This window comes from Trachemys scripta, chromosome 6 (assembly GCF_013100865.1).
Source record: "Trachemys scripta elegans isolate TJP31775 chromosome 6, CAS_Tse_1.0, whole genome shotgun sequence".
NCBI lineage: Eukaryota > Metazoa > Chordata > Testudines > Emydidae > Trachemys > Trachemys scripta.
In genome coordinates, this window is record NC_048303.1 from 41,464,297 (window position 1) to 41,490,249 (window position 25,953).

Genomic DNA, 25,953 nt, shown 5'->3' on the forward strand with positions numbered 1-25,953 from the left:
CTGTCTGGAGTTCTAGGGATGGCATTGTCAGCGTCCCTTCATAATTCTCCTGTGTCCCCATAAAAGCTTCTTTGGGGGTCTATGCAGGTTGGGTGGCGCTGGAGAGGTTGGCAGCACTGGCAGAGTCTGTCAGAGAAGGAACTTCTCTGAATTTGATGTCTGCTTGCTTTGCCATGTGGGACGTGAGGTGGGCCTGGCCACCCTGAGGCTCCTGCCCTGTGGCATGGGCAAAGCATTAGGCTGGTGACTTGCTCGGTAGAAGGCGCGGATGCTGGGCCCCTTCCTTCCCCTGCTCTGTGCGGGGGCGGGCCCCAGCCCTCGGAGGCCCGTCGCCTTGTGCAGGGGGCGGGGTGCTGAAGCCGCTGGCCCTGTGCTGGAGGCGGTGCCCGCGCAGGCCAGTTCCTGGTTGAGCGGCGGGACAGGCGGGCAGCATGCTGAGGCGGCCGGGGGTCGGGCTGGGCTCAGCGCGGCTCCCGCTGCTCCTGTGCTGGCTGCGACTCTGCCTGGCCGGCAGCGCGGCGGCCCCGCACCTGGTGGTGGTGCTGGCCGATGACCTGGGCTGGCACGACGTGGGCTGGCACGACTCCCTCATCCGCACCCCGCAGCTGGATGCGCTGGGGGCGGGCGGGGTGCGGCTGGAGCGCTACTACACGCAGCCCCTGTGCACCCCGTCCCGCAGCCAGTTGCTCACCGGCAGGTACCAGGTAGGGCAGCAACCCGGTCCCAGCGCCGCCTGGGCAGCCCGCAAGCCTAGCGGGAGCTCCGGGGGTGGGCAGGGACTCCGCTGAGTTGGCGGCGTGTGGCACTGGCTTGTCCTTCAGCTACCTTGGCAGGAGGGCCCCGCATTGGGACGCAAGCAAGGACGGGGCGTGTGAGCCTCTCCCGGCCCCTCTAAGACCTCCCCAATCTCAGCAGGGAGGCTGCAAGTCTGTACAAAGTTGTTACCGAGGGCCTGGTGCTGCTGCTGACCCCGGCTGGCAGCGTAAGGTGCCTTCCCCCGCCCCAAACAAGGGTGACACTTTGAAAAGCTCCTAAGCCCCATTGATTGTAGGGCTACCTTGTTAAGGTATTTAGGCAGCTGAAGATGCAGGCACGCACCTCATGGGGGTTTTGAATTGCCCAGATCACTTTTAGACAATGAGATTTAGGCTCCTAAAAAATGTACCCCGAGCTCTCTGAATACATTAGCTAAACCCAACAGAACTAATGGAAATTATTTTTTTAGAGCCATGTACAGAGGAAGAAAGCCCAAATTCTTGTGAGGGTCTGTTATCTTTTAGTAAAGATGACAGCGTATAGTGACAGATCATATAGACTAATTTGGGTGGGAGAGCCCTCTAGTGGGTTCTTGTAGTGTCTCCTTCTGCATGGTGGCAGGATTGTATTATAGTAGACCAGGTTGGGCAATAATTTTCGCAGGAGGGCTACTCCACAAATTTTGGTAAGTCGTCGTGGGCCGCACATTTCTACTATATTAATAGAAAGAGTGCAGGGTCTGGGAGGGAGTTTGTGTGTAGGAGGGAGCTTTGGGCTGGTGCAGAGTGATGGGGTGCAGGAGAGGGTGAGGGGTGTGGGCTCTGGGAGGGAGTTTGGTACAGGAGGAGGCTCCGGGCTGGGACAGAGGATTGGGGTGCAGGAGGGGTTGCAGGGTCTGGGAGGAAGTTAGGATACAGGAGGGAGATCCGGGCTGGTGCAGAGTGTTGGGGTGCAGGACCTGGGAGGGTGTTTGGGTGCAGGAGGGGTTCTGACCTGGGGCAGTGGATTGGGGTGTGAGAGGGGATGCCAGGTGCAGGTTCTGGACGGGAGGCACTTACCACAGGTGAGGCACTTATGATGGCTCAGGCAGGCTGCAGTCGGCTGCTGCACTGCCGACTGGGAGTGTGTCTCTGCGGCGTGCCCATTGTGGGGAGGGGAGCAGCAGGTCTCCCTGCGCTGCCTGCCCCCGCAGCTCCCATTGGCCGGTTTGCGGCCAATGGGAGCTGTGAGGACTGTGCTGGGGGCGGAGGAAGCGCATGGAGCCACCTTCCCCCCTCCCCACCAGGGGCATGCAGAGGTGTGCCAGCAGCAGCCGGCCACTTCCGGGAACGGCATGGGGCCACAGCAGGCAGGTGTGGGCCTTATCATTTTCATGCATGTATTGGAGTAAGGAAGAGCTGACAGCTGTATTTATTTATCTGAAGTTTGGACAAAAGTATAGTGTCTTCAGGCACAAACATCCTAGTGACCAAAAGTCACTTATTTGGATCTTCAGTTTCTTACATGAAAATTCTTGGTGGTGTATTCAGTCCAGTTCCTCATGAATAAGTGAGCATGTCATGAAGGACACCACTAAAATTAGAGCCTCTATAGTAGTCCAAATGGAGAGGTTAACAATTGAACCAGCATGGGGAAGAAATGTCTCACCATGGAATCACTCTCTCCAAATGTATGCGGTGGTGTAGCCATTTTGGTCCCATGATATTGCAGAGCCAAGGTGGGTGAGGTAATATCTTTTATTTGACCAACTTCAGTTGGTGAGAGATAAGCTTTCAAGCTTACACAGAGCTCTTCTTCAGTTCCGAGAAATGTTTCAATATTGTAATGAGGAAGTTGAGAGAAGGAAGAACTATAGAACTCTACTAGCTACAGAATGTAATTGATTTAAAAAATAAAGTTGAGAATCTGTGAAAAAATGATAGTGATGTATTACACTTTAGCTGTGAACCTCAAGCATGTAAAATAAGGTTCAATTTTTTTAAAGACAGTTTTAGCAAAATTGGAGCACAATTTCCAGTTTTTTTTCAGCCAACTATCAAGTTTGTACACATGGTTAAGTTTTCTCTCTTTAGATTACAAATGAGGCTCAAAGATCTGACTTCTAAAGTTCTTAATGGTAGATCAATTAGTAAGAAAATTATTGATTTTAAACATTCTTAGAATTTTAATCTTTTGAGTTGATTATAGATTTAGACTGAGTGTAGACTAGTAAATATATTACTTAAATTGATTATACCTGAAATCCTTCCCCTATTGAAGCCAATGGAAGTTTCATAATTGACTTCCAGTATGGCTGGGATTTTACCCTGTATGCTGTGGAATAGTCTGGCCATTCTAAAATGTCACTTGACATTCTGTACCTTGAGGGAGCACCCTGTAACCCCCATATTCATCATTTATATATGATTGTGATCTTGCATATAAAGCATGCCTTGTAAGGTATCAGGGGAAAGGTTATGATCTGCTGAAAGTCATTTCTCTATCCATATATGTAAATCATTAACACATATGAAGTTATGAGAATTATGTTGTATGGTTGTCACTAAAACATACTGTAAGTTGGGTATTCAGACAGATATTAGCTCCCCACAGGCAACAGCAAGGAAAGTAACTGACACTCAGGTGGGGTGTGAAACAATTCATCAACAGCCATTGTCCAGCAAGGGAGTTACAATTCAATAACTCGGCTGCATGAGGCCACACCAGGGGAATTGCTCAACCTTGCCTGGAGACTCAGGGCATATCTTCACTGGCAATGCACGTTTAATGTGGCTTGTGTAGTCACGGCATAGCATTGGGAGAGAGCTCTCCCAGTGCTCTAAAAAACCCACCTCCATGAGGGGAATAGCTACCAGCGCTGGAAGTACGGCTAAATTGGCACTTTGTAGCACTGAAACTTGCAGCGCTCAGGGGTGTGTTTTTTCACACCCCTGAGCGAGAAAGTTGTAGCACTGTAAAGTGCCAGTGTAGACAAGCCCTCAGCAATGCCCACCCAGAGATGCCTCGACTTTTGTTTTCCAAGCACATAGACTGAGGCCACATGCTGGGCCTTTCTCCTTCACCCACCTATGCTTCAAGCAACAAGGACACTCTGAAGACTCCAGCTGAGGGGACTGGCCCAGATTTCAAGGATGAAATCTGTATATTAAGGACTGCAATATCCAGTGAGAAAAACTGCTTAGTCTTGTTGTTGCCCAGTCTAATAGGATTGAGAGTTTAGACTGCGTGCTTATATATATATATATTTTTGCCTATCAATTAATATCACTTAAAATCTACCTTTTATAGGCAATACATTTGTTTAACTGTTTAGCTTTACGAGTGAGTTTGTATGAAGAGTGGGGCGAATCTGCTCAGGTTTTGCGAAGGCTGGTGTATATCCATTTTCCATTGATGAAGTGGTGAATCAATTAATAAATCTGCACTGCCCATCTTGAGCAGTGCAAGATGGTATATTCCTGAGGTACAGTCAGTGGTGAGCTGGAGCCGGTTCCCACCAGTTCACGGGAACTGGTTGTTAAATTTAGAAGCCCTTTTAGCACTGGTTGTCCCAGTTCTAAAAGGGCTTTTAAATTTAACAAAATCTCTGGCAGCTCCAGCTCACCTAGCTCCGCCTCCTCCCCTGACACTCCCCCCGGCTTCTCCTCCCCATCCCCTGCTTCCCGCGAATCAGCCGATTCACGGGAAGCAGGGCTTCCTGCAGGTGAGCTGAGCTGGAGCGGGAGCGGGGAGGGCTCCAGGTGCCGCCTGGCCTGGCTCCAGCTGCACGGCACTGCCCGGCTCCAGCCCAGCCCCGACCCTGGGCCCTGGCCCCAACTCCGTCTGCGCGGTGCTGCCCGACCTCGACCCTGGGCGCGGCTCCGGGCCGGGCCCCGACTCCGACTGCGTGGCACGAATCCGGCCCAGGCTGGGCCCTGACTCCGGGCCCTAGCCCCGACTTCGGCCGTTTGGTGCGGCTCCGGCCCCGGCAGGGGTAAGAGGCCGGGGCCGGGGGGGTTGGATAAGGCGGGGACAGGGAGCTGGGGGTGGGGAGGGTTGGATGGGGCAGAGGTTCTTGGGGGGTGGTCGGGGGATGGGGAAGGGGGGGTTGGGTAGGCACCACGTGGGAGTTCTGGGGGTCTGTTGGAGTGGTGGTGAATGGGGCAGTCAGGGGACAGGGAGCAGGGCTAGTTGGGTAGGAGATGGGGTCCTGGGGCGCAGTTAGGGTTGGTGGTCTTGGGAAGGAGTGGTCAGGGGACAAGGGGGGTGTTATGGGTTGCGGTTTCTGAGGGGGGCAGTCGGGGGCAGGACATGGGTGGGGGGGTGTACTCACTGGGTGGTTCCCTACCGGGTCTTTGGTGGCAGGTCCTTCAGCCGCCGGAGCCGTGCCGCCGAAGCCCTGGTAGGGAACCAGTTCCTAAGATTTTGGCAACTCATCACTAGGTACAGTGCTGGGAGCTGGGGGGATTTGGCTCTGGTGCCTTTCTCTGTGTGATTCATGAGTGGCTCTGGGAGCATTCATGCAATATAGCTGGGTGTTGGGTCTCCACATGCTGTTGTGCTGAGTGATCACAGCGCCTGGAGGGGTTTGCTTCTGGTCACTAGCAAGGCATTGTGAGAGACAGCCCAGGCTGGAGAGAGTTCAGGGGTCACAGCGCTCCCATAGTCCTAGGCTGCATCCCGGGGATCCCATCACAGTGACCATACTGAGTTTTTGGTTGGCTAAATAAACATATGCTTTCTTTACTAATGATGGCTAGTCATGGTACAATTGTAAGCCAACAAGTAGTACAAAAATTTTATAGTCTCTTCGGAAGAAAGCAGTGGGTTTTTATGTGATACCTGTGCATGCAATCTGTAAAGTACTTCCAGAGTCTTCTAGCAAATGCTTTATGTAAGGTGGAATTGCGAGACTCCAGGCTCATTTTATGTGTATATTTTAAAATATTGATACAGTGCTTTCATTGCATACATTGCCATCATGCTATAACTAATACCTGCATTGGGTTTATTTTTCCAAGATCCATACAGGTTTACAACACCAAATAATTTGGCCTTGCCAACCCAGCTGTGTCCCGTTGAATGAGAAACTCCTGCCTGAACTGCTGAAGGAAGCAGGATATGTTACCCACATGGTAGGGAAGTGGCATCTAGGCATGTACAAAAAAGAGTGCCTTCCAACCCGCAGAGGATTTGATACTTATTTTGGTAATGGCCAGATTTACTACTCTTTTTTTTTTTAAAGTACTTTTACTAACCATATTGAAAGGGGAAATATTTTTAACAACAACAAACTCAGAATTAATATATAGCCAGTAAAACAATGTTTTAGCTGTTGTTTCAACACATGATACCAAAATACAGCTCTCTAATTTGGCAGACTACACTCGATAAATAAATGTTGCTATCCAAAAGCCTATTGCTGAAAATGGTCTGATTTTTAAACCCACAGAAGCAAATATATTTATATTTTAAGCTCCACATTTAACTTGTCCCATTGTACTCAGTTACTCCACATGTTGCATTAGTGTGCTCTTAGAGGAAGCTTTAAACTGAATTTTTCATGTGTCTAGGTTTAGGTCAGACTTCTAACATTACTGTAGTTTGTGTATTGATTTTTTTAATAGCAGTGTCTTAACTAGAAAAAGCAATAGGCATTTTACCAGACTTGGTCATTTTTAATATATTTTCTAAATACAATATATATTTCTTGAATTCATTAGGCACTCAGATACTACCATGATCAAGGTGTTACAAGAACCTAGATAAAATTACATTTATAAAAAACTGTTAAAGGAACTTTAAAGTTGCAAAGTTAAGCACTCAAAACTTAGGCACTGCCAAAATTAGGATACCTGTGTAACTTTAATTTGGCCCAGTTATGAGTATGCATTACAACACAGTCTTTAATTGCATGAGCATATACTGTTTTTTCACAGGACCCCTTCCTCATTAAGTGACTGGTTAGTTATTAAATGTTTCCTTTTTATCTTCCACATTTCATATGTGACTCCAGGCCTTAATGTATGCCATCCAAACACTGCACTGAATACAAAACTATTTACTTTCTCCTGGGCTTTCTGTGATGCTCTCACCAAAGTATCTGAGTGCTTCATGAACATTAATGAATTTATCTTCACAACACCTCATGTCACGTTACCTGTGAGGTGGGGATAATACTGCCTCATTTTACAGCTAGGGACTTGAGGCACAGAGATTAACACCAAAATTGTTAAGTGTCTAATAATTTTGGGTGCTCATGAGAGGGAGGTAATTTATTTTTCAGAGCTCTTAGCTCTTTATATGTTAAAACCATTATTCCAATTGAGCTGTGAAGGTTCAATGCTTCTGCAAATCTGGCCCCATCTGTCTCAGGCTGAGCATTGAGAGAAACTGTCAGCTAGTGGTCCAAAATCACTAGATGCTCTTAAAACAAACAACCCCCCCCCACACACAATTTATTTCTTATTTTCAAGAGCATATTTTTGATGTTTCCTTTAGAAAGCCCTTCCATGTCTTTCTTTGACGTCCTCTGCATCTGTGGAGTTTTGCACATAAACAATATGGTATAGTTGGAAGTTGTTTGGCTAGACCTTTAGTTGTTTGGTTTGTGGTGGGAGTTCATTAGGTTTTTAGATGGAGTGGGTTAGCAGAAGAAAAGTTTTTGGTCAAAGTCCTGGATTTTGAAACTGAATCTGCCCCCATACTGAGCCTAAATTTAGTTGCCTTCAGGGTATGCTTTGCAACATTCCCCTGTTATTCTGGAGAATTTTTGGGGTGATAAAGTTAGGGTTGATTTAGGGATGAGGTTGCAAAGGGTTTTTGAGGCAATTTCATTGCTTTCAGTCAATGGGAGTTAAATCTGCGCAGTACCTTAGAAGATTGGACCCTTGATGGAAGCAAAATTTGTAGGAGATCCTTATTTTTGATTCTTAAGATCAGTAACTTATTCTGTAAAGAATTATTTCTTTCTTTCACCAGTTGGTGTCATCAGCAGATCAGAAATCACCACAGTTCGCATGGAAGGCATTCCTGTAATCTATCTATAAATGTAAACAGTATGATAATTCCAGTGTTCATAGTATCTATTTAGATATAAGCGTTCTGTACTAACAAATACAGTTTACAAAACCATAACTAAAAGTTATTCTAGTTAGCAACAGGCTCAGGACATGTGCATCATTTTAATGGTAGTATCTTTGATTTATATGCATGCCAATTTATATGTAAAGTTATTGAACTGCTCTTAACATTTTTCTGGGTTTGTATAATTGATACTTAGAATTGGATTTTGTGCTTTATTTTCAAATAAATACAAGATGAGAAATATTAAGGAATGTTGGACTGATTAGCCTTGTTTTTGAAAAAAATTGAAACTCTGAAGGAATAATTTTTCTAAGTCACAAAGGACAGTTTGCCACTCAACTCACTTTGTGCCCTTGGAAAGTCTCCTGATGTATTAGTTTATATATAGTAAATTATATGTTGGCTTGCTCACTTTGTCACCTTTTTCCTGTTCTAGGTTATCTTCTGGGAAGTGAAGATTATTATTCCCATGAACGTTGTGTGTTTATCAGTGCAAAGAATGCAACACGCTGTGCTCTTGATTTTCGAGATGGAGAAGAAGTTGCAGTTGGATTTGGAAACATGTATTCCACTAATGTATTTACGAAAAGAGCTGTAGATCTTATAGCCAACCATAAAACTGAGAAGGTACAGTAGACAGCTATTGCTTTTTTGAGAACTTACTTTATAAGTGTTTTAATATTTTCATGCACTATTTGTTTATAAGACTTGAGCTTGCTTTGTAAACAGTAGCTGATAAATATCTAGATACAGAGCTGCACTTAACTAAAAAGTTCAGCAAATAGAAATGGACAGTATTGCATTGACACTTGAATGTTCAAAGCCCTTATAGAGTAGAACCTCAGCGTTCTGAACACCAGAGTTATGAACTGATCAGGTAACCTCAGACCTCATTTGGAACTGGAAGTATGCAATCAGGCAGCAGCAGAGACAAAAAGAAAAGGCAAATACAGGACTGGTACTGTGTTAAATGTAAACTACTAAAAAAATACAGGGAAAGTTTTAAAAAAAAAGATTTGACAAGGTAAGGAAACTGTTTCTGAGCTTGTTTCATTTAAATTAAGATGGTTAAAAGCAGCATTTTTCTTCTGCATAGTAAAGTTTCAAAGCTGTATTAAGTCAATGTTCAGTTGTAAACTTTTGAAAGAACAACCATAATGTTTTGTTCAGAGTTATGAACGTTTGAGTTACGAACAACTTCCATTTCTGAGGTATTTGTAACTTTGAGGTTCTACTGTATTGTATAACGTGGTGCACATAATAGTTGAAAAGACTTCTACAGGAGATACACAGCGTAGGATGGAGCTGGATGTGAATGAAGAAGATCTTAATCATTGTGCAGAAAAATAATTAACAACATAGCTTTGTTATATATATATATAACTTCATATAAGGGACATTGTATAAATAATGTTCAAACTCACAAGCTAGGAATGTTTCCCTCATTAAAATCCATCTTCCTTATTAAGATGCAGTGTGCTAAATGTAAAATATCTTAACTTATATTATAAAAAGAAGCAAAGTTGAAGTTCTTAATTTAAAGGTCCCAGAAAAAATCCAGAATCTCTTTCACTCCTCTAATATAAAGACCTTAAACTATGACATAAACTTTTGAATTAAACACTGCAGTTCAGTTAATCCTCCACCCCCAAACTAACTTTTTTGTTGTTGTTAAAACTCACAACAAGATAGTACAAATAGACTACCTTGCTTTGGACAAGAACACAAAGAATGCTAGTATGTGGGGCTAATTGACATATTTGTAACAAATGCATTATTTTGTTTTACTGCAATCTGACATATTACATTGTTAATTTACAAATGCACATACAAAAAGGGAAACTGCTAAGTGAAGGCATGACAATTTTCAAAACTGAAACGTGTTTAAGACTGAATTTTTTGGCAGAACTTCAGCCAAAGCAGTTCAGCTGTTTTCAAGAATGAGTCTAGGAGGAAAGTGTTTTGTTAGTACTAAAAAAACAGTATCTGGTGATTTTTCTTTGAGGAGTTCTCATGGCCCAATACTTGAAATTTGGCAGAAGGGGTGGACTTTGTCAGAGAAGTGCCTTTTGTCATCTTTGTGAACATCCACCCAAATTTTGGCCAATTTATAAACCCTTGAAAAATTTAGGTTTACACATGCTCAGTAGAGACTTGCTGGAGCTTCGCAGCTACATTGAATAGAAGAGTCTGACTGCAGTAGGCATGCTCAAGCCTGGGTTGAGCAGGACGTTACCTGCAATGGCAGCGGAGGCACCAGAACTAAGAACAGGGAGCCTGTCTTTCCTGTGTTCTCAATGATGCCCTACCTTGTTCCTGCCTGTTAGGACCCAGGCAACATGGAGGAGGAAACTGCCTCATTCAGATGCAAAGGAGGGGACAAGAGCTGGGGAGGGGAGAGTTGATTGGAACTGGAGGCTGGCAAGGTGAATCGACTGGGATTGTCTGGCAGACTAGAGCTGGGGAGGGAGATGGGGAGGAAGAGGAGTCTAGGAGCCTGTGTGTGTGTAGTGGGGTGGGGGGACTGAGATGGGATGAGGAGACTGGAACTGGCTGGAAATGAGACTGGGAGCCAGTGGGGTGTAACTGAAGGCGGGGAGGTAGATATGACAAGGAGCCAGAGAGCAAACTGGGACTGTTTGGGCAAAGAGACTGAGACAAGGATGCGGTGGGGGGGAGAAACACTGAGCTTGGATGAGGAGCTCTGGGAGTCAGGTGGTATAGGAAATGTGGGTAGGTGTGGGGAGAGAAACAGATTGGAAGAGGATCTTGGAAGGGGTGATTGGGACTGATTGGAGTCACAGAGAGAATGGACCCTTTAAAGGGAGATGGGGCTGCAGCAGCTGTGCCATTATTAATTATCTGCTTCCCAGCCTGAGAGGGTGATAGTTATTCTATAAGGTCCAGGTATCCATTACACTGAGAGAGATCATTCTGGGGGTTAGAATCACAGTGAGTGGGAAGGTTCTGGGCCAAGTTTTGTGGGAGGCTTGGTACCCCAGAGGAGCCAGCTTGGGAACCCAGGGTTCTATCCTGGAGTAGAGAAACCACCGGGAGCAAGCAGGCTCCTATGGAAGGCTCTGAGTCAGGATCTGAGAATGGTATTCCAGGGGAACTAGCCTAAGGGCAGAGTATTCCATATCAGAGCAGGAAAAAAAAAACCTCAAAGATTGCCCAGAAAAGAGCTGGGAACAGGGCCCAGAGCATGAGCTGAAGAGACATCCCAAAGGGCAGAAGAACAACTTTTTTTTTTTTTTAATTTGTTTTTGATTTGGCTGGAAGACTAAGCTATGTATCCAGTACAGGCAGAGAACCTAGGAGACCCATCTCAGGGAAGGAAACTGAGGCAGAGAGTTGTAGCAGTGCCACCCTTCCCCAGCAGGGGGTGCTGTGAGGCAGCCACACCCTCTGACAGTTGGGCATGGTAATGGGAGCAGGGAGGGGGTGATTAGAACATGCTGGGATGAGAAGTCTGAGGGGTGGTGACTGGAACTGACTAGGTAAGGAGATTGGGACTGAGACGAGGAGCCAGGGGTGAGAAAGGGAAAGAACTGGCCCAGTTTGGAGAGGATAGGGCAGAATAAGGGGGAATGGGCAGGAAAGTGTTAGTGCCAGTAATGGAACCCAAGGTTCCTGAGTTTTGCCATTTCTCTGCTGTCAGCAAATATCTGTGAAACCCACTGGCAAAGCATGTGTCTTATTCCCCTCTAGTGCTGGTCCACTTAGAAGGATAACAACCTATTATTGGTATCAATTACTCCATTAGCTCAAGGTGTAGAGGTCAGTATGGTGGATTTAAATGTTTTAATCCTGCTAATGACCCATGTGGGTGTCAATGTGATTCCACATTATGGAATTTGTATTCCTTTATTTTTAAAGCCTAGGAAATTACAAAAAACTTTATTAAAAGAACAGTAAGATTGCAAAGCATGCAATTAAGTTAGGGTATGCCAGAATTAAGGTTGCCTGACACACCTTACTTAGGATCCCTTGTGTATATGCATTGTGATAGTCTTTTATTGTATGATCATGTACTATTTCTGAGTTATTAGTTTGCAGAACTTGTACAAAGAATTTACCCTGAGGTAAGACTTAGAATACAATTTAGCTTGCCAATAACTAACAGAACCAATTGCAGGAAGACACTTAGTGGAATGAAATGGTCTGTCATTAGTTTAAAAATAAGAAACATAAAATCCCCGCTCCCCAGTCATTGGTTTAAAAATAAGAAACATAAAAGCCCCACTGCCCATGGTGAGTTGGGCTCCTCATAAGCTCTGTAATAGGGATGTAAAAAGAAAATGCAATGGAGATTTTCATGACAAATGACACCATCACTAACCAGGATATTTTGCACATGAAATATGATTGTATTTTGTATAACGAATCTGGGATTCAGACTTTCTACCCAAATCCTGTTTACAACTTGCTATTTGATGACTTACAGATTTGTAAGACTTTGCTGTAGTAATAGAAACAGTATTGTATGTAGTTTGGTCTTGCTTTTGAAAAAAGGATAGGAAGCTAAGTTGAGTGGCAGGAAGATCATAAAAATCAACTGGCTTTTCTACCATTAAAATGAAAATATACACTAATATTTCAGTGCCTTTCATAAAAATCTTTCCCAGAATTGTGTATATTTTATGCTTAGAGAAATCAGGAGGAAAACAAGACAATTGCTGTATTAATTGGTTCATGTGATTGATTTATTTATTGCATTTAATGCTTGGATACTCTTCTCATCTAGCTTGCATACTGCTTTTTTCCTCCCCAGCCTCTGTTTCTCTACCTTGCTCTCCAGTCTGTCCATGAGCCCCTTCAGGTCCCTGGGGAATACATGAAACCGTACGCCTTCATCAAAGATGAGAAGAGACGTCATTATGCGGGAATGGTGTCCATTATGGATGAAGCTGTAGGAAATGTCACTGCAGCCCTGAAGAGATACGGGCTTTGGGACAACACAGTTCTCATCTTCTCTACTGGTAAGACTGTTTAGTCAAATACATTCAATGAGTCACCTGAATATAAGCTGAAGAGAGACACATCTAACCACTAAGTGATCCATTTCAGAACAGATTTTAAATGTACAGGAGCTATAAAAATAAAACAAACTTTTCCTAAAAGAGAATAAATTTATTTTTCCCTCTTAAACATAAATAAACAATTTTGAGGGAGTGTTCCTGAAAACTAAGGATTAATACCATTGTCTAGAACAGGGGTCTCAAACTCAAATGACCACGAGGGCTGCATGAGGACTAGTGCATTGACACCCACCCCTTGCTGCCCCTGGCCCCGCCCCCACTCCACCCCTTCCATGAGGCCCCACCCCTGCCCCGCCTCTTCCCTGCCCCCATTCCAACCCCTTCCCCGAAGTCCTCACCCCAACTCTGCCCCCTCCCTGCCCCCAGGGAGTGCAGGAGAGGTGCAGGGTGCGGCAGGGAGTTGAGGTGCAGGAGATGTGCAGGGGGTTCAGGGCAGGGTGCAGGAGGTGTGCAGGGTACGGCAGGGGGCTCAGGACAGGGAATTGGGGTGTGTGGTGCAGGAGGGGTAAGGAGTGCAGCAGGGAGTGCAGAGGGCTCAGGGCAGGGAGTTGGGGTGCAGGAGGGGTGAGGGGTGTGGCAGGGGGCTCAGGGCAGGGTGTGCAGGGAGTTGGGGTGAGGGATGCAGCAGGGGGTTGGGGTGCAGGCTGTGGCAGGGGGCTCCAGACAGGGGGTTGGGGTGCAGGAGGGGTGTGGGCTCTGGCCCGGCGCTGCTTACCTAGAGTGGCTCTGGGGTGGCAGCGCCATGCAAGGTGGCCAGGGCAGGCAGCCTGCCTGCCCTGGCCCTGCTCCGCTCCAGGAAGCAGCTGGAGTCCTGGGGGGCAGATGGCGCCATGTGCTGCTCTTGCTGCTCCTCCAGGTACCTCCCCCAAAGCTCCCATTGGCTGCGGTTCCCGGCCAATGGGAGCTGCAGGGAGCGCTGCCTGGAAGCAAGAGCACGGAGCCCTCTACTCCCCCACCCCTGCCCTGTCCGGGGCTGCAGGGCCATAGTTCCAGCCGCTTCAGGGAGTGGTGCGGGGCTCACGGCACCACAGGGTAGGCAGAGGGGAGGGCAGGCGGGGGGGGGGCATGGGGAGCTTGGCGGGCCGCACGAAAGAACCCCACGGGCCACGTGTTTGAGACTCCTGGTCTAGAACCATATGCAATGCAGAAAGGCAGTGTACAAACTTACTGAGAGCCTTGTGTGAAGTGCTGGGGGTCTTCAGTTTCCTTCAAGGAGGTTCACGGGTTGTAATTACATAAAATTCACTTGCTTTTAAGATTACAGTACCTCTCAGGATTGAGCCTTTATTCACAGAGCTCTGCCAATTCACCTCAGTCCTGACTTATAGTGCCCATTTTTCCAGGCACTATTCAAACTGTCCCTTTTAATATGTGATACAAACAAACATCCAGCAGGGACTTGAGTACACCGGGTAGTGACAGATGCCCTGTGACATAACTGCCTGAAAAATTTGTGTGGCCTCACGGTCACAAACACATACCAAGCTGTTATCTTTCACCAAGGTATGTATTTATTCTTTTCTTACAAAAAGAACAAGAGTACTTGTGGCACTTTAGAGACTAACAAATTTATTAGAGCATAAGCTTTCGTGGGCTACAGCCCACTTCTTCGGATGCATATAGAGTGGAACACATATTGAGGAGATATATATATATACACACATACAGAAATCTCCTCAATATCTGTTCCACTCTATATGCATCCGAAGAAGTGGGCTGTAGCCCACGAAAGCTTATGCTCTAATAAATTTGTTAGTCTCTAAAGTGCCACAAGTACTCTTAGTCTGTATCCGCAAAAAGAACAACACGGCTGCTACTCTGAAACCTTTTCTTACAAAGTAACACAGTGTAATGCAGGCTTAGAGCAAGGGAAGGCTTCCCTGCAGCCCTCACTCCTCAGCCCGGGTTCACCTGCTGAACTTTCTTCTGAGTTCCCCCTTGCTTCCTCTTCCTTCCACTTATATCCTTCCAATTACATCCTTAGTCCAGTGTTTACCACCCAGGTGCTCATAGTCCCCCAACAGAAAGTGTAAAATTGGCTTCAATTAAGCCTGCACTCTTCCCAGTGCTGCAGCAAACTCAGTGACCAAGGTGTCACCACTAGTATCCTATCACAAATTGGTTGAGACCAAACATCTGTATTTAATTATATATACTCTTTGGCTTGACTGAAATATTACTTTGGGCCCTTAACCTCCTGAAGCAAATTTCCACTAATAAAACCAGCTTTGATACTTGCTGATGGATTCTTAATCTTATCAGATTTAGATTGAAAGCTCTTCAGGGCAAGAACTGTCTTCTACTGTATATATGTTTAGCACACTGGGGACCCAATCTTGTTTAAAACTTCTAGGCTACTACTCTACTACTGTAATAGATTTTATATTTTATATATATATATATATATATATAAAAAGTACAGTCTCCCTTACGTCTGAACTGAATGGAACTGAATTTAGCTGAAATCTAGAAGTCTTCATAGGATTCAGGGGAATAATGCAATGTCCTGCATCCTTCAAAATGTTTTTCCCCCTCCTCGCTTTGTCTGATTTGGGAGTGGGAATAGCCCTCCAAAGCTTCCAACCTTTACTATACTCAGGTTTTACTTAATATGGTTTTGCTTGGGAGTAGGGCAGGAATTCCTGAACATCTCACTTTGTATTCAATTTGTATGAAATATTTTGAATTTAACAGCTCTGTTGCACAGCTTTGAGGCCAAAATCTGCCCACTCATTGAGATTGTATTCATATTCCGATCCCAGTTCAAATTAGGCCTGATACCTGTACTATGTAAACATCTTTGTTCTGGGAGGAACCCCCATTATAAGATGTATTCATATTTGGAACTTCATATAAGCAAAGCTGTATGGAATCCGATATCAATACTTACTGCATATGGTAAAATTGCACCCTCCACTCGTGACCCTATTACAGCTATTTTCAGTATAATTTTTTCAGTAGATTATGGACTAATACTAAAGACATCTGAGCTAGAAACATAGTATCAAGTATCAGAGGAGTAGCCGTGTTAGTCTGAATCTGTAAAAAGCAACAGAGGGTCCTGTGGCACCTTTGAGACTAACAGAAGTATTGGGAGCATAAGCTTTCATGGGTAAGAACCTCACTTCTTCAGATGCAAGACATCTGAAGTCTTGCATCTGAAGAAGTGAGGTTCTTACCCACGAAAGCTTATGCTCCCAATACTTCTGTTAGAAACATAGTAGTTACACTTAAACTAAGTTTTCAATCAGTTAGCTTGTGCTTTATAAACTCTAGTATTTTTCTTACTGTCGCAGTATATTTTTAATGACAACTATCTAAATAATCGACTACAGATATGTTTAGACAAGTGTCGGGCTGTCAGGAGAAGCCCAAGTCATAGTCTTATCCGATGGGACTTGAACTGTATTGACAATTTAAACTGCCAGAAATGGAACTTAATGATTTGAAACCCAAGGAAATTGGGCCTAGATCAGGCAAATCATAGGATAGTTATTCATTTTTTCCAGTCTTCTTATGTCACTTCACACAGCTATTCTCTATAGTAAAACATTGCATGCATTAAAGGCACAGCTTCCAAAAAACACATGTTGAAACTATTAAATCTATTCAGCTTCTTTGTATAACACTTAAAAAAAATCTTTAAGTGAGATCTTTGAAAAGACCATAGGAAAGTGTTTGAAAAGAGAAGCCCAAAGTCATGCAGCTTGGTGTCATATGGGGACTTTGTGCTGTTGTATCCTTGCAGGTTATTTACACAGTTTCAATCTCAAAGGTGCTCCCCATAACTGGGAGTGTAGATGCCTATTTGCACCTATAACATCGGTAAAGGTAGATGTTTAACAGGGGGGAAATGGAATTAAGGAGGGGGTGAGCCCCACAAGCAGGGTGGAGCTGACTTGAATTTAATTATGGAGCTTAAACTCCTGCTACACCCAAAATCTCAGTTCCCATCCCAACTTCCCCTCAATGCTTTCTCCAGTGTAAGGCATGCTCTCCCTTACAAGTCCCAGCCTTCTCAATCTTTCATGTTCTGCAGCTTACCTCCCAGTAAGAGATCCCTTTCCTTCCTGATCTCTCACTTTACTTATCTTCTGAATTTACACCTTCTCTTCATCCCCCAAAGACTTGACTTCTCAGGGGAGTCCATCTCATTATCCTCCTTACTGATGGACTAGGGGCTTAAACCATAGACCCTCTTTTCCCCTTCCCCCCCCCCCCACCCCAGTCCAAGGCAAGGGAAAGATCCTCCATAGCACTGGGAATTCCATCCAAGATGCCTCTTCTCTTGCTGCAGAGATTGATTTTACTGACTCGCTTCCCAATTTTCTCTGACATTGGCTAATCTGCTCTGGGTTCCTCACAACCTGAAGAATTTAAGTGGCGCTTGGGACAGAGACTATAATAGCAATTGGACAGCCAGATATATAAAAATTGGGCCTGTCTTGCCATAGTCAAAATGTAAAGGTGATAACCTGGGGCATTGAAATTGGTGAGGGAGGAGAGAGTAAGGAGTCTTAAGATGGTGATTACAGCCCAGATGAACATCAATTTTGTCCACATTTCCCATTTTAACTGGAAATTCCTGAAGTCCCTTCTTCAAGGAGGTTCACGGGCTGTAATTACATAAATATAGTAAAGCCCACATTTGGATATCTAGCCCACATTTGGATATCTGCCCCACATTGCTACAAATCCCAGCACAAAATTCGGTATTGATACTGTTCCCTAATGATTTGCTGCAGTTAGCTATGCTGATTGGTGTTACTGCTACAAATGTACATTTTCCCTATTGTTGACTCTTTTAATTATGGACTCTAATATAAAGAACACTTTCACTGGAGTCTCACTGAATTATTACAGAAGTTGATTTAATCTTCACTCCCAAAGAGAATAGTAGAGAGTTCAATAAAAATTCTTTCTATTCCATCCTCTTTTTGTATGATATGGCCTAACCAGAATTCCCTTGAAAACATGCCAGTTGGCAAATGGAACTACTGCACATTTTGAAAGGACCTTGTAAAATTTATATAGGGACTCCAGATCCTCTTTAAAGTGGTCTAATGGAAACCTCAGGCCAGAAATGAAGTAATCTGACCATTAATACAGTCTGTCTCCCTACATGCATCACGTAAGTCCACACTTCTGCTGTCTTACTATTGTTTTTTTTGTACAGATGAACTTTTTGCACAAGTAAATAGGCAAGAGTAAGCCAGTGAACTAGTGTTACCCAACATTATTTTATAATACAAGCGTTCCACGGTTGCTTTGTTAGTCTGAAACCAGAAACAAATGAGCTAACTATTAATTATTAAATGATTAAAATATCAGAAGTACAGTGATCAAGAACTACCAAGTGGTTAGAAAATTATACTGATATATCATGCAGTAAACTTGGTTTTACAGAGCATCATACATACTCTGCTTCCTTAATGAAATGGGTAGTGTCAGTGAAATGACTGTGTGCAAACAAAGCAGATATTATGTATGCAGCAATAACTCTCTGACAGCCTTGGGCATTAGAACAAACGTAGTTGAAAAGAACAGGACATTGGGGTTACTCCCTTTTGAAAAGTGCCAGGGAGTCTAGCTTTCAATAAATTGAAGGGGACCTCCTTTAAAATCATAAATAAAGGATGTAATCTCCATTAGTTCAGCAGTCTATCTCAGTAGTCCAAGTCTTGTTTTGGAACGTGGACCATGACTACAGGTGAGAATGCTACAAGTTGAAATCAGGCATCACTCTGTGTAGCACATATCATAACAACTTGGATGGAAACTTGCCAGCACTATAGCAAGCTAGTCTCATTGAGTTCGGCATCCGTTATTTTTTCATTAAAACAGAAGTTATTTAACCTTAAACTTTATCCTAAATGATAAGATGGTCACAATTGCTAAAACAAAACCATAACTTTCCCTTAGAGCCCTGCATGGGACTACTGTACAGCCCTGCAGCAGGACTGGGATCACATGGGTTCCAGAGGATCCGCTGCCATAATAGCAGGAGAGAGATTAAAGAATAGTCCTGTGTAGGGCTCTACTTGTTCCCTCCCTCTCCTTCGTCTCTAAACTCTCTCATTTTGGAAATTGTTGCAGTATCTGTTAGTTACCACAAGAGAGTCCTGTAAGACGCAATGTACTGCTTTTCCTTTCAAAACTTAGTTTACATAGCTAAAAGAAAACCAACGTGTTATAAAACTTAGAGCATGTGACAGACTATTATTTTCCCTCTAAAGAGGATCTGATATCATTTTACATGTGATTGATAAAGTTAAGGGCAAAATTGTGTTTATATATGCTCATTGTGTGTTGCAGGAAAAAAACTCCCCCCCCCCTTAACTATTCTTGTTTTTTTGATATTTTGAAAGACTACATTGCTTATATGAACATTAGAAATCTGTAAATGATGTTTGAGGATTAGTATAGTTGCAGTTGTACAGAATTGATTAGCATGACTATATTTAAAGTTTCACTAAACACTATTTTGTGCATATCTGACTTCAAAAGGCTTCTCACATACCAAAATAAAAAAATCCCAGTAAAACTCCCCAATTAGTTTAGCAATATAAAAGTATATAGAAAAGCAATTGCATGATACAACAATTAGCTGTTTTAAAACCCTGGCCATACTAAAACTTTTAAAATGTGTTTTTTCCATCTTAGCACAGATAAATAATATATGGAGATATCCTATCTCCTAGAACTGGAAGGGACCCCGAAAGGTCATAGAGTCCAGCCCCCTGCCTTCACTAGCAGGACCAAGTACTGATTTTGCCCCAGATCTCTAAGTGGCCCCCTCAAGGATTGAACTCACAACCCTGGGTTTAGCAGGCCAATGCTCAAACCACTGAGCTATCCCTCCCCCTTATTGATTAAATGTTTAGTGCATTTGTGTCCATACTATTTTTTTAACAACCGTGGCTTAGCCATTTTTAAATTAAATATTTGTACCTGCTCAGTGCTCAAATTGGGGCTTATGAGATGAGGAAGAGAAGTGAGAAAGCTGCTAATAGGCCCTGTGGACCCACCTTGGGTCATAAGCAGCATGAAGACACCTTCTGTAACTACCCATTCCCCAATATCTAATTGACCTTGAAAATTCTTCTGTCCTTTCTCATCCATTTTCCCTTCTAGCCTAGCATCTCACTCTTGTTCTGTGAGCTCTCCCATTAAATTCTCTTTTGTCAGGCTGACCTTTTGCTACAGATTAGGTTGGGAACTACAGTTGTGGCTTTACATGACACTGCGTGCTATTCTTCTGCTTCCTGGGAATAAGGTCCTAAGCATGGGCTCAAAGACCTGTAGGCCATCCTCTACCTTTTCCCCCCCTGAAGGCCTCTGTATAGTCCCTAAAGAAAACTCTTTCCTATCTTGCTGGCTGGTTTGAGAAAGGTTGCCCTTCATGGACTTCACTGCTTCAAGATAGCCCGACATACCAGAAAGGCAGAGTGGCTCTAGCAACTCAGTTTCTGATCCTGTAAGAAGGGTTAATTTTGAATGCTGTGCTCTTGGACACAGTTTAGCATGAACCTGTTTTCTTGTGGTATGGACAAAGCCTTAGAGTTTAAGAACAAAACTAGTCTTCCTAGAGAATCCCATAGTGCATAGCATGATGCCAGCAAGGTGTCTGAATTGCAGCTATTTCCAAATTTGGAAATTCAGTTTGGTTGAGGGAACTTTCATGGCCTTATTTGATTGATTGTGTGACTCTCCAAGTATTACCCACATATTTAGGGTTAATTAAACTGATTAAAATATATGCAGATAGTATACTGGGTATAGCACCTGCACTTAATTGGATGATTGCACATTCAGTATAAACAATGTGAGGTGCATAACTTTTGGACTTCTATTTCAGTGCTGACTCTGGGTCTTTTTTTTTGGGGTGGGGGAGCTTTCCTTAATGAAAAACAGGCCAGCTTGTTAGGAATAAAACAATATTGTATCACCTTGCAATAGCTTTGCACATTATGCAGGACATCAGAATTGATTCTCTAAGGGATGGTGTGGGTTAGAGCAGTGTGAGAGCTGTTTGGAAAATGCCAGTTATTGTAAGTGGAATATTTTGCAGAAATATTCAGCCCTGAGGTTTGGGTTTATGGTGAAAAGCAGAAAATAGGCTAGTTTCACCTAGTATTAAGGCTTAATTGTTTTGCACACCTGTAGTGTTATACCAATAAATAAAAACCAGCTGGATCTTATTAAAGGGGATAAGGCAAAATGCCATGTTTATTGTGAATACAGAAAGAATCATAGTAAGCAGTCAGTTATAGCTATAACATTCCATTCAATTTCACATTCATTCACACACAGGTTCTGCAAGGTTGTTATCATAGTTACCAGCCTTAGAGTTGCTTGTGCCAAGCCACTGGCCAGGTGGCCTGGACACGAGGCTGGAGCCAAGTCTTGTCAGATGTGCATCCGATGCTCCTGGAGGGTGGTTGCAGAACCAGTCTCAAAGTTCAGTTTGTAGAGTCTGTTTTTATAGGAATTAATCCTCATTCAAATCCATAGGGGTTTGCTTCGTCATGCTGTTTTCAATTTGAAGTGACAATCAATCACCGTTCTCACATTTAAAATGATAGTCTATCATGCGGATGGCACAGCAGTGATGGCTTGCTGTTATCTTGTTCTTCAGTTTTTCGGCCCCTCCATCCTTGGGGTAGTTGGGGGTGGATTCCGGTTTGCCCTATAGGGTCATCTGGTTATCTCCATCCTGTGCATTCTTTGGCCGAATTTTACTGGGTAATTATTTATTAGGCTGGCACTTCAACCTTTTATTACTCATTCAAACATTCATTTACAGTCACACCCTATTTTAACTTACCATAACTGTTCTCAAATCATTGGGGCATGACAGACTCCAATGAATCTATCCATGCCACATGTCCCACATAAAAAGAAAACAAGCAAGATAGGAATGTAAAAGTGGAGGAAAAACAAATCTTGTTCCTGAATTCAGAAAAAACATTTGTAACATGTTATCTTATCACTTTTAGGACAAACTCTTTGTCTCTGAAAGTTTGCAATGTCTGTGTTAATTGTAGAAAAACAAACAGGCCTGCTTCACTTAGCACAAACTCAGCAGGCTGAGAGAACAGGCTGAGACATGTTTCTTTCTAACAATACAAGCCAAATCTAGGGTCTGTACCAGACCCTATTTTCCCCAAAACAATTAATGTATTAATTATTACTTTTAATCCAGCAGTGGGGATGCTCTAACTCGGCTGCAAAAAGTTGCTCTTTTCCAGTTATTCAGCAAAACCACCATTGATAATAATAGTGCTAGTTTTTGTCCTATATGGTCATGCACTTAAGCTGAACTTGATGGCCCCTATCCAGGGTTCTAACACTAAAAAGTGAGCTCTGAACTGGGAACTCTAAATTCTCCCCATCTGCCTTGTTTAGTTGAGGCTTATGAATGTGTACCTATTTATCTACATTATGCTTTTTATCCTTGAAATTTCCCACTAGTGAGTCTGTTGGTTGCAATGGTGGAAGCACTAGTATAGACCAGGCAACACAGGAATTTTAACCACCAGGTCTGGTCTGTGCAGGTTTAGATGACATTGTGATTCTAATGCAAGCAGCCACTACAGTAGACTCCTACCATTTCTACTACTAGTAACTGCATTGGAGATAGCAATGATAGGACGTTTTAGGGGCAAAATGGTTGGTGTACACAGCCTGGGCTTATATGCATATGGCTGAAGTGTTTTTTCTTACTTGGGTTTATGTATATATCCAGCATTTCCCCCCCCCCCCCCCAAGATTAGGTTTACTTTCCATTTTCCTTTTAGAAAATACATAAAAATCTGTAGCATCAGTCATTAACCATAATGACATTTTTCTGAAGTGTATTGAAGTACTTCTGGAATTAGAGGCATGTTAGCCCCTACATGATTTTTAGCTTGGACTAGCAATATTTAATACAGAATTATATTAAACACAGCTTTGCCCCATAGGAGGGGTTATGCACTGACCCACGTTAGCACAACTGCTGACACTAGGCCCTGCCCTAAGACACATTCTCCCCTTGCACCACAAATTCTGAGGAAAGCAAGAAGGAACTGGGCATACAAATTGTAGGCCAAGGTTCCCTCTCTATCCTTAGCAGTAGCTTTCTGATACCTGAATTTGATCCAGGATATCTGATTTTTGTTTTTAATTTGGTTGCTAATTTCATAAGAACATAAGAACCACCATACTGGCTCAGACCAAAGGTCCATCTAGCCCAGTATCCTGTCTTCCCACAGTGGCCAATGCCAGGTGCCCCAGAGGGAATGAACAGAACAGGTAATCATCAAGTGATCCATCCCCTATATATGGGACTTGGAAAAGGTTCAGCAAAGGCAACAAAAATGATTAGGGGTATGGAATGGCTACTATATGAGGAGAGATTAATAAGACTTTTCAACTTGGAAAAGAGATTACTAAGGAGGGATAGAATAGAGGTCTATAAAATCATGACTGGTGTGGAGAAAGTAAATAAGGAAGTGTTATTTACTCCTTCTCATAACACAAGAACCATGAGTCACCAAATGAAATTAATAGGCAGCAGGTTTAAAAAACAAACAAACACAGGGAAGTATTTTTTCCACACAAGGCACAGTCAACCTGTGGAACTCTTTGCCAGAGGATGTTGTGAAGACCAAGACTATAACAGGTTTCAAAAAAGAACTAGATAAATTAATGGAGGATAGGTCCATCAATGGCTCATAGCCAGGATGGGCAGGGATGGTGTCCCTAGCCTCTGTTTTCCAGAAGCTGGGAATGGGCAACAGGGGATGGATCACTTGATGATTACCTGTTCTGTTCATTCTCTCTGGGGCACCTGGCATTGGCCACTGTCAGAAGACAGGATACTAGGCTAGATGGACCTTTGGTCTGACCCAGTTTGGCAGTTCTTATGTTCTTATCCTGGGCAATTATATGGCCCTTAATGTCCAGGGTTGAGTCACATACGCTTCTAGAATATAAAAATAAAAGCAAAAGCTTGGTTTCTTCTTCGAGTAGTGTCACTAATGGTGCTCCACTTCAGTGTGCATGCACCCCTATCCCTTTGAGCAAAAATATTTTTGTAGGAATGCCCATTTGGACCACACATGCTCTCTACACATCCTTATCCTCATGTCCTGTACCGAGGATATGTTGGGCTGCATGGGCAAATTGCCCTCAATTCCTTCAACTGTTCTTGGCCTGAGCCAGAGCTTCCAATGTGCCTGCTACGACTTGGCACCTTTGTATTGTTAGCTAGTTTATCATTTGTAAATTGTTCCTTTTTACTTCATTCCCCCCCCTTCAGGGTCTTTGTTTGTTTGTTTCTAGGGTATGCTGGGATCTCCATGTGTTAAACAGTCTTTCCTGCAGGGAATCTATTCCAGTTAGTGTCAGACAGACTCTGTGCCTGAAGTATTTGAGGGATACTCACATTCTGTCATTTAAAAGCAGGTTTCATAAGAACAGGGAGATAAAGTTCAGGCTTCTCATGATGGAGCAAGCATTAAAACTGGCTTCAGACCAGGGATATATACTGTAGAAAGTACCCTGTCTGCCTCCAGATCTCGGTCTCCCAGAGCTTCAGGGGTAAGACTGCTGACAGCGCATATTTTTACCTCATTCAACTTGTTTCTCATCCACCGCTGCAACTTCCAATCAGTTTCTGTCTGTTGTCTCAGGATGCCCATCAGACACTTCACACCAATCTGGAAGCTCTGCAGCTCCAGGCATGGTTCCCTGGGTTAGAGACTTCCTGTTCAACAGAAGTGCAACAGGTGTTGTTAAACAGTAGAAAGGAGTCCATGTGTCCTACTTCCCTTCAGAAGCAGAGGAAATGCCACCTTTGGTGTACCTGTTGACAGATTTCTCCTGCCTGCTCTTCTGTTTCCACCATCCTAGGCAATCAGTTGACATTAAAAAGATCAGGTCTTACTAGGAGTTCCATCACAGTTCACTTGGCAGCTATAACAGTCTTCCATTCATCAGTAGAAGGCGGTGTGGTTTTTACTTATTCCACTATGTCAAGATTTCACAGAAGTCTGGTTAATCTATTTCTACAAACCAGAGAACCTACTCCAATATGGGACTTGAACCTTTGTACTTCATTGCCTCGTGAAAAACCCTTTTGAACCATTAGTTATGTGTTCATTGTTTCACCCATCAAGTGAAAACAGCTTTTTTGGTGGCCATCACTTCTGCCAGGAGGATTGGAGAACTGGGGGCTTTAATGGCAGACACTCTTCCCCCCTCACCCCCATTTACAATGTTCCTTAAGGAAAAGGTATCATTATGACCACATCCTACCCTTTTACCTAATGTGTTGTGACAAAGTTCCTCCTCCATCTTGGTGGGTCCTGTGCTTATTGGCAGATTTTCTTGCCTCAGAGATTCACCATGTGGGTTGCGGAACAGCCCAGAGACCTTCTCCTCTGGAAGGAGCCACAGTCCAGGTCAATTGGGAGGTTTGGGGGGAACTCAGGCCCATCCTCTACTCCAGGTTCCAGCCCAGGGCCCTGTGGACTGCAGCTGTCTATAGTGCCTCCTGTAACAGCTGCATGACAGCTACAACTCCCTGGGCTACTTCCCCATGGCCTCCTCCAAACACCTTCCTTATTCTCACCACAGGACCTTCCTCCTGGTGTCTGATAACACTTGTGCTCCTCAGTCCTCCAGCAGCACATCCTCTCAGCTCCTTACACCTCTTGCTCCCAGCTACTCACACCACAAACTGAAGTGAGCTCCTTTTAAAACCCAGGTGCCCTGATTAGCCTGCCTTAATTAATTCTAGCAGCTTCTTCTTAATTGGCTCCAGGTGTCCTAATTAGCCTGCCTGCCTTAACTGGTTCTAGCAGGTTCCTGATTACTCTAGTGCAGCCCCTTCTCTGGTCACTCAGGGAACAGAAAACTACTCATCCAGTGACCAGTATATTTGCCCTCTACCAGACTCCTGTAACCACTGGTCTGGATCTGTCACAGTGTCTTTTGCATTTCATATTAACCAAACCATTCATCTTCCTATTTTTCCCCCCAAAACCACATCAGACTAGGCAGGAAGCTGCCTTCCATACCCTGAATGTCAGAAGGGCATGAG

General features: G+C 43.8%; 1 protein-coding gene across 1 annotated transcript in view; it reads left to right on the top strand.

Moving 5' to 3' along the window:
* The first annotated feature begins 386 nt into the window (after window positions 1-386).
* Window positions 387-25,953, top strand: part of ARSB (arylsulfatase B) — a 112,276-nt gene continuing 86,709 nt past the window's right edge. Inside the window, exons 1-4 of the mRNA XM_034774681.1 lie at window positions 387-704; window positions 5,757-5,943; window positions 8,258-8,448; window positions 12,596-12,803. Coding sequence (XP_034630572.1) covers window positions 432-704; window positions 5,757-5,943; window positions 8,258-8,448; window positions 12,596-12,803 — 859 coding nt within the window. The 5' untranslated portion in view covers window positions 387-431. The remainder of the gene's footprint in view (window positions 705-5,756; window positions 5,944-8,257; window positions 8,449-12,595; window positions 12,804-25,953) is intronic.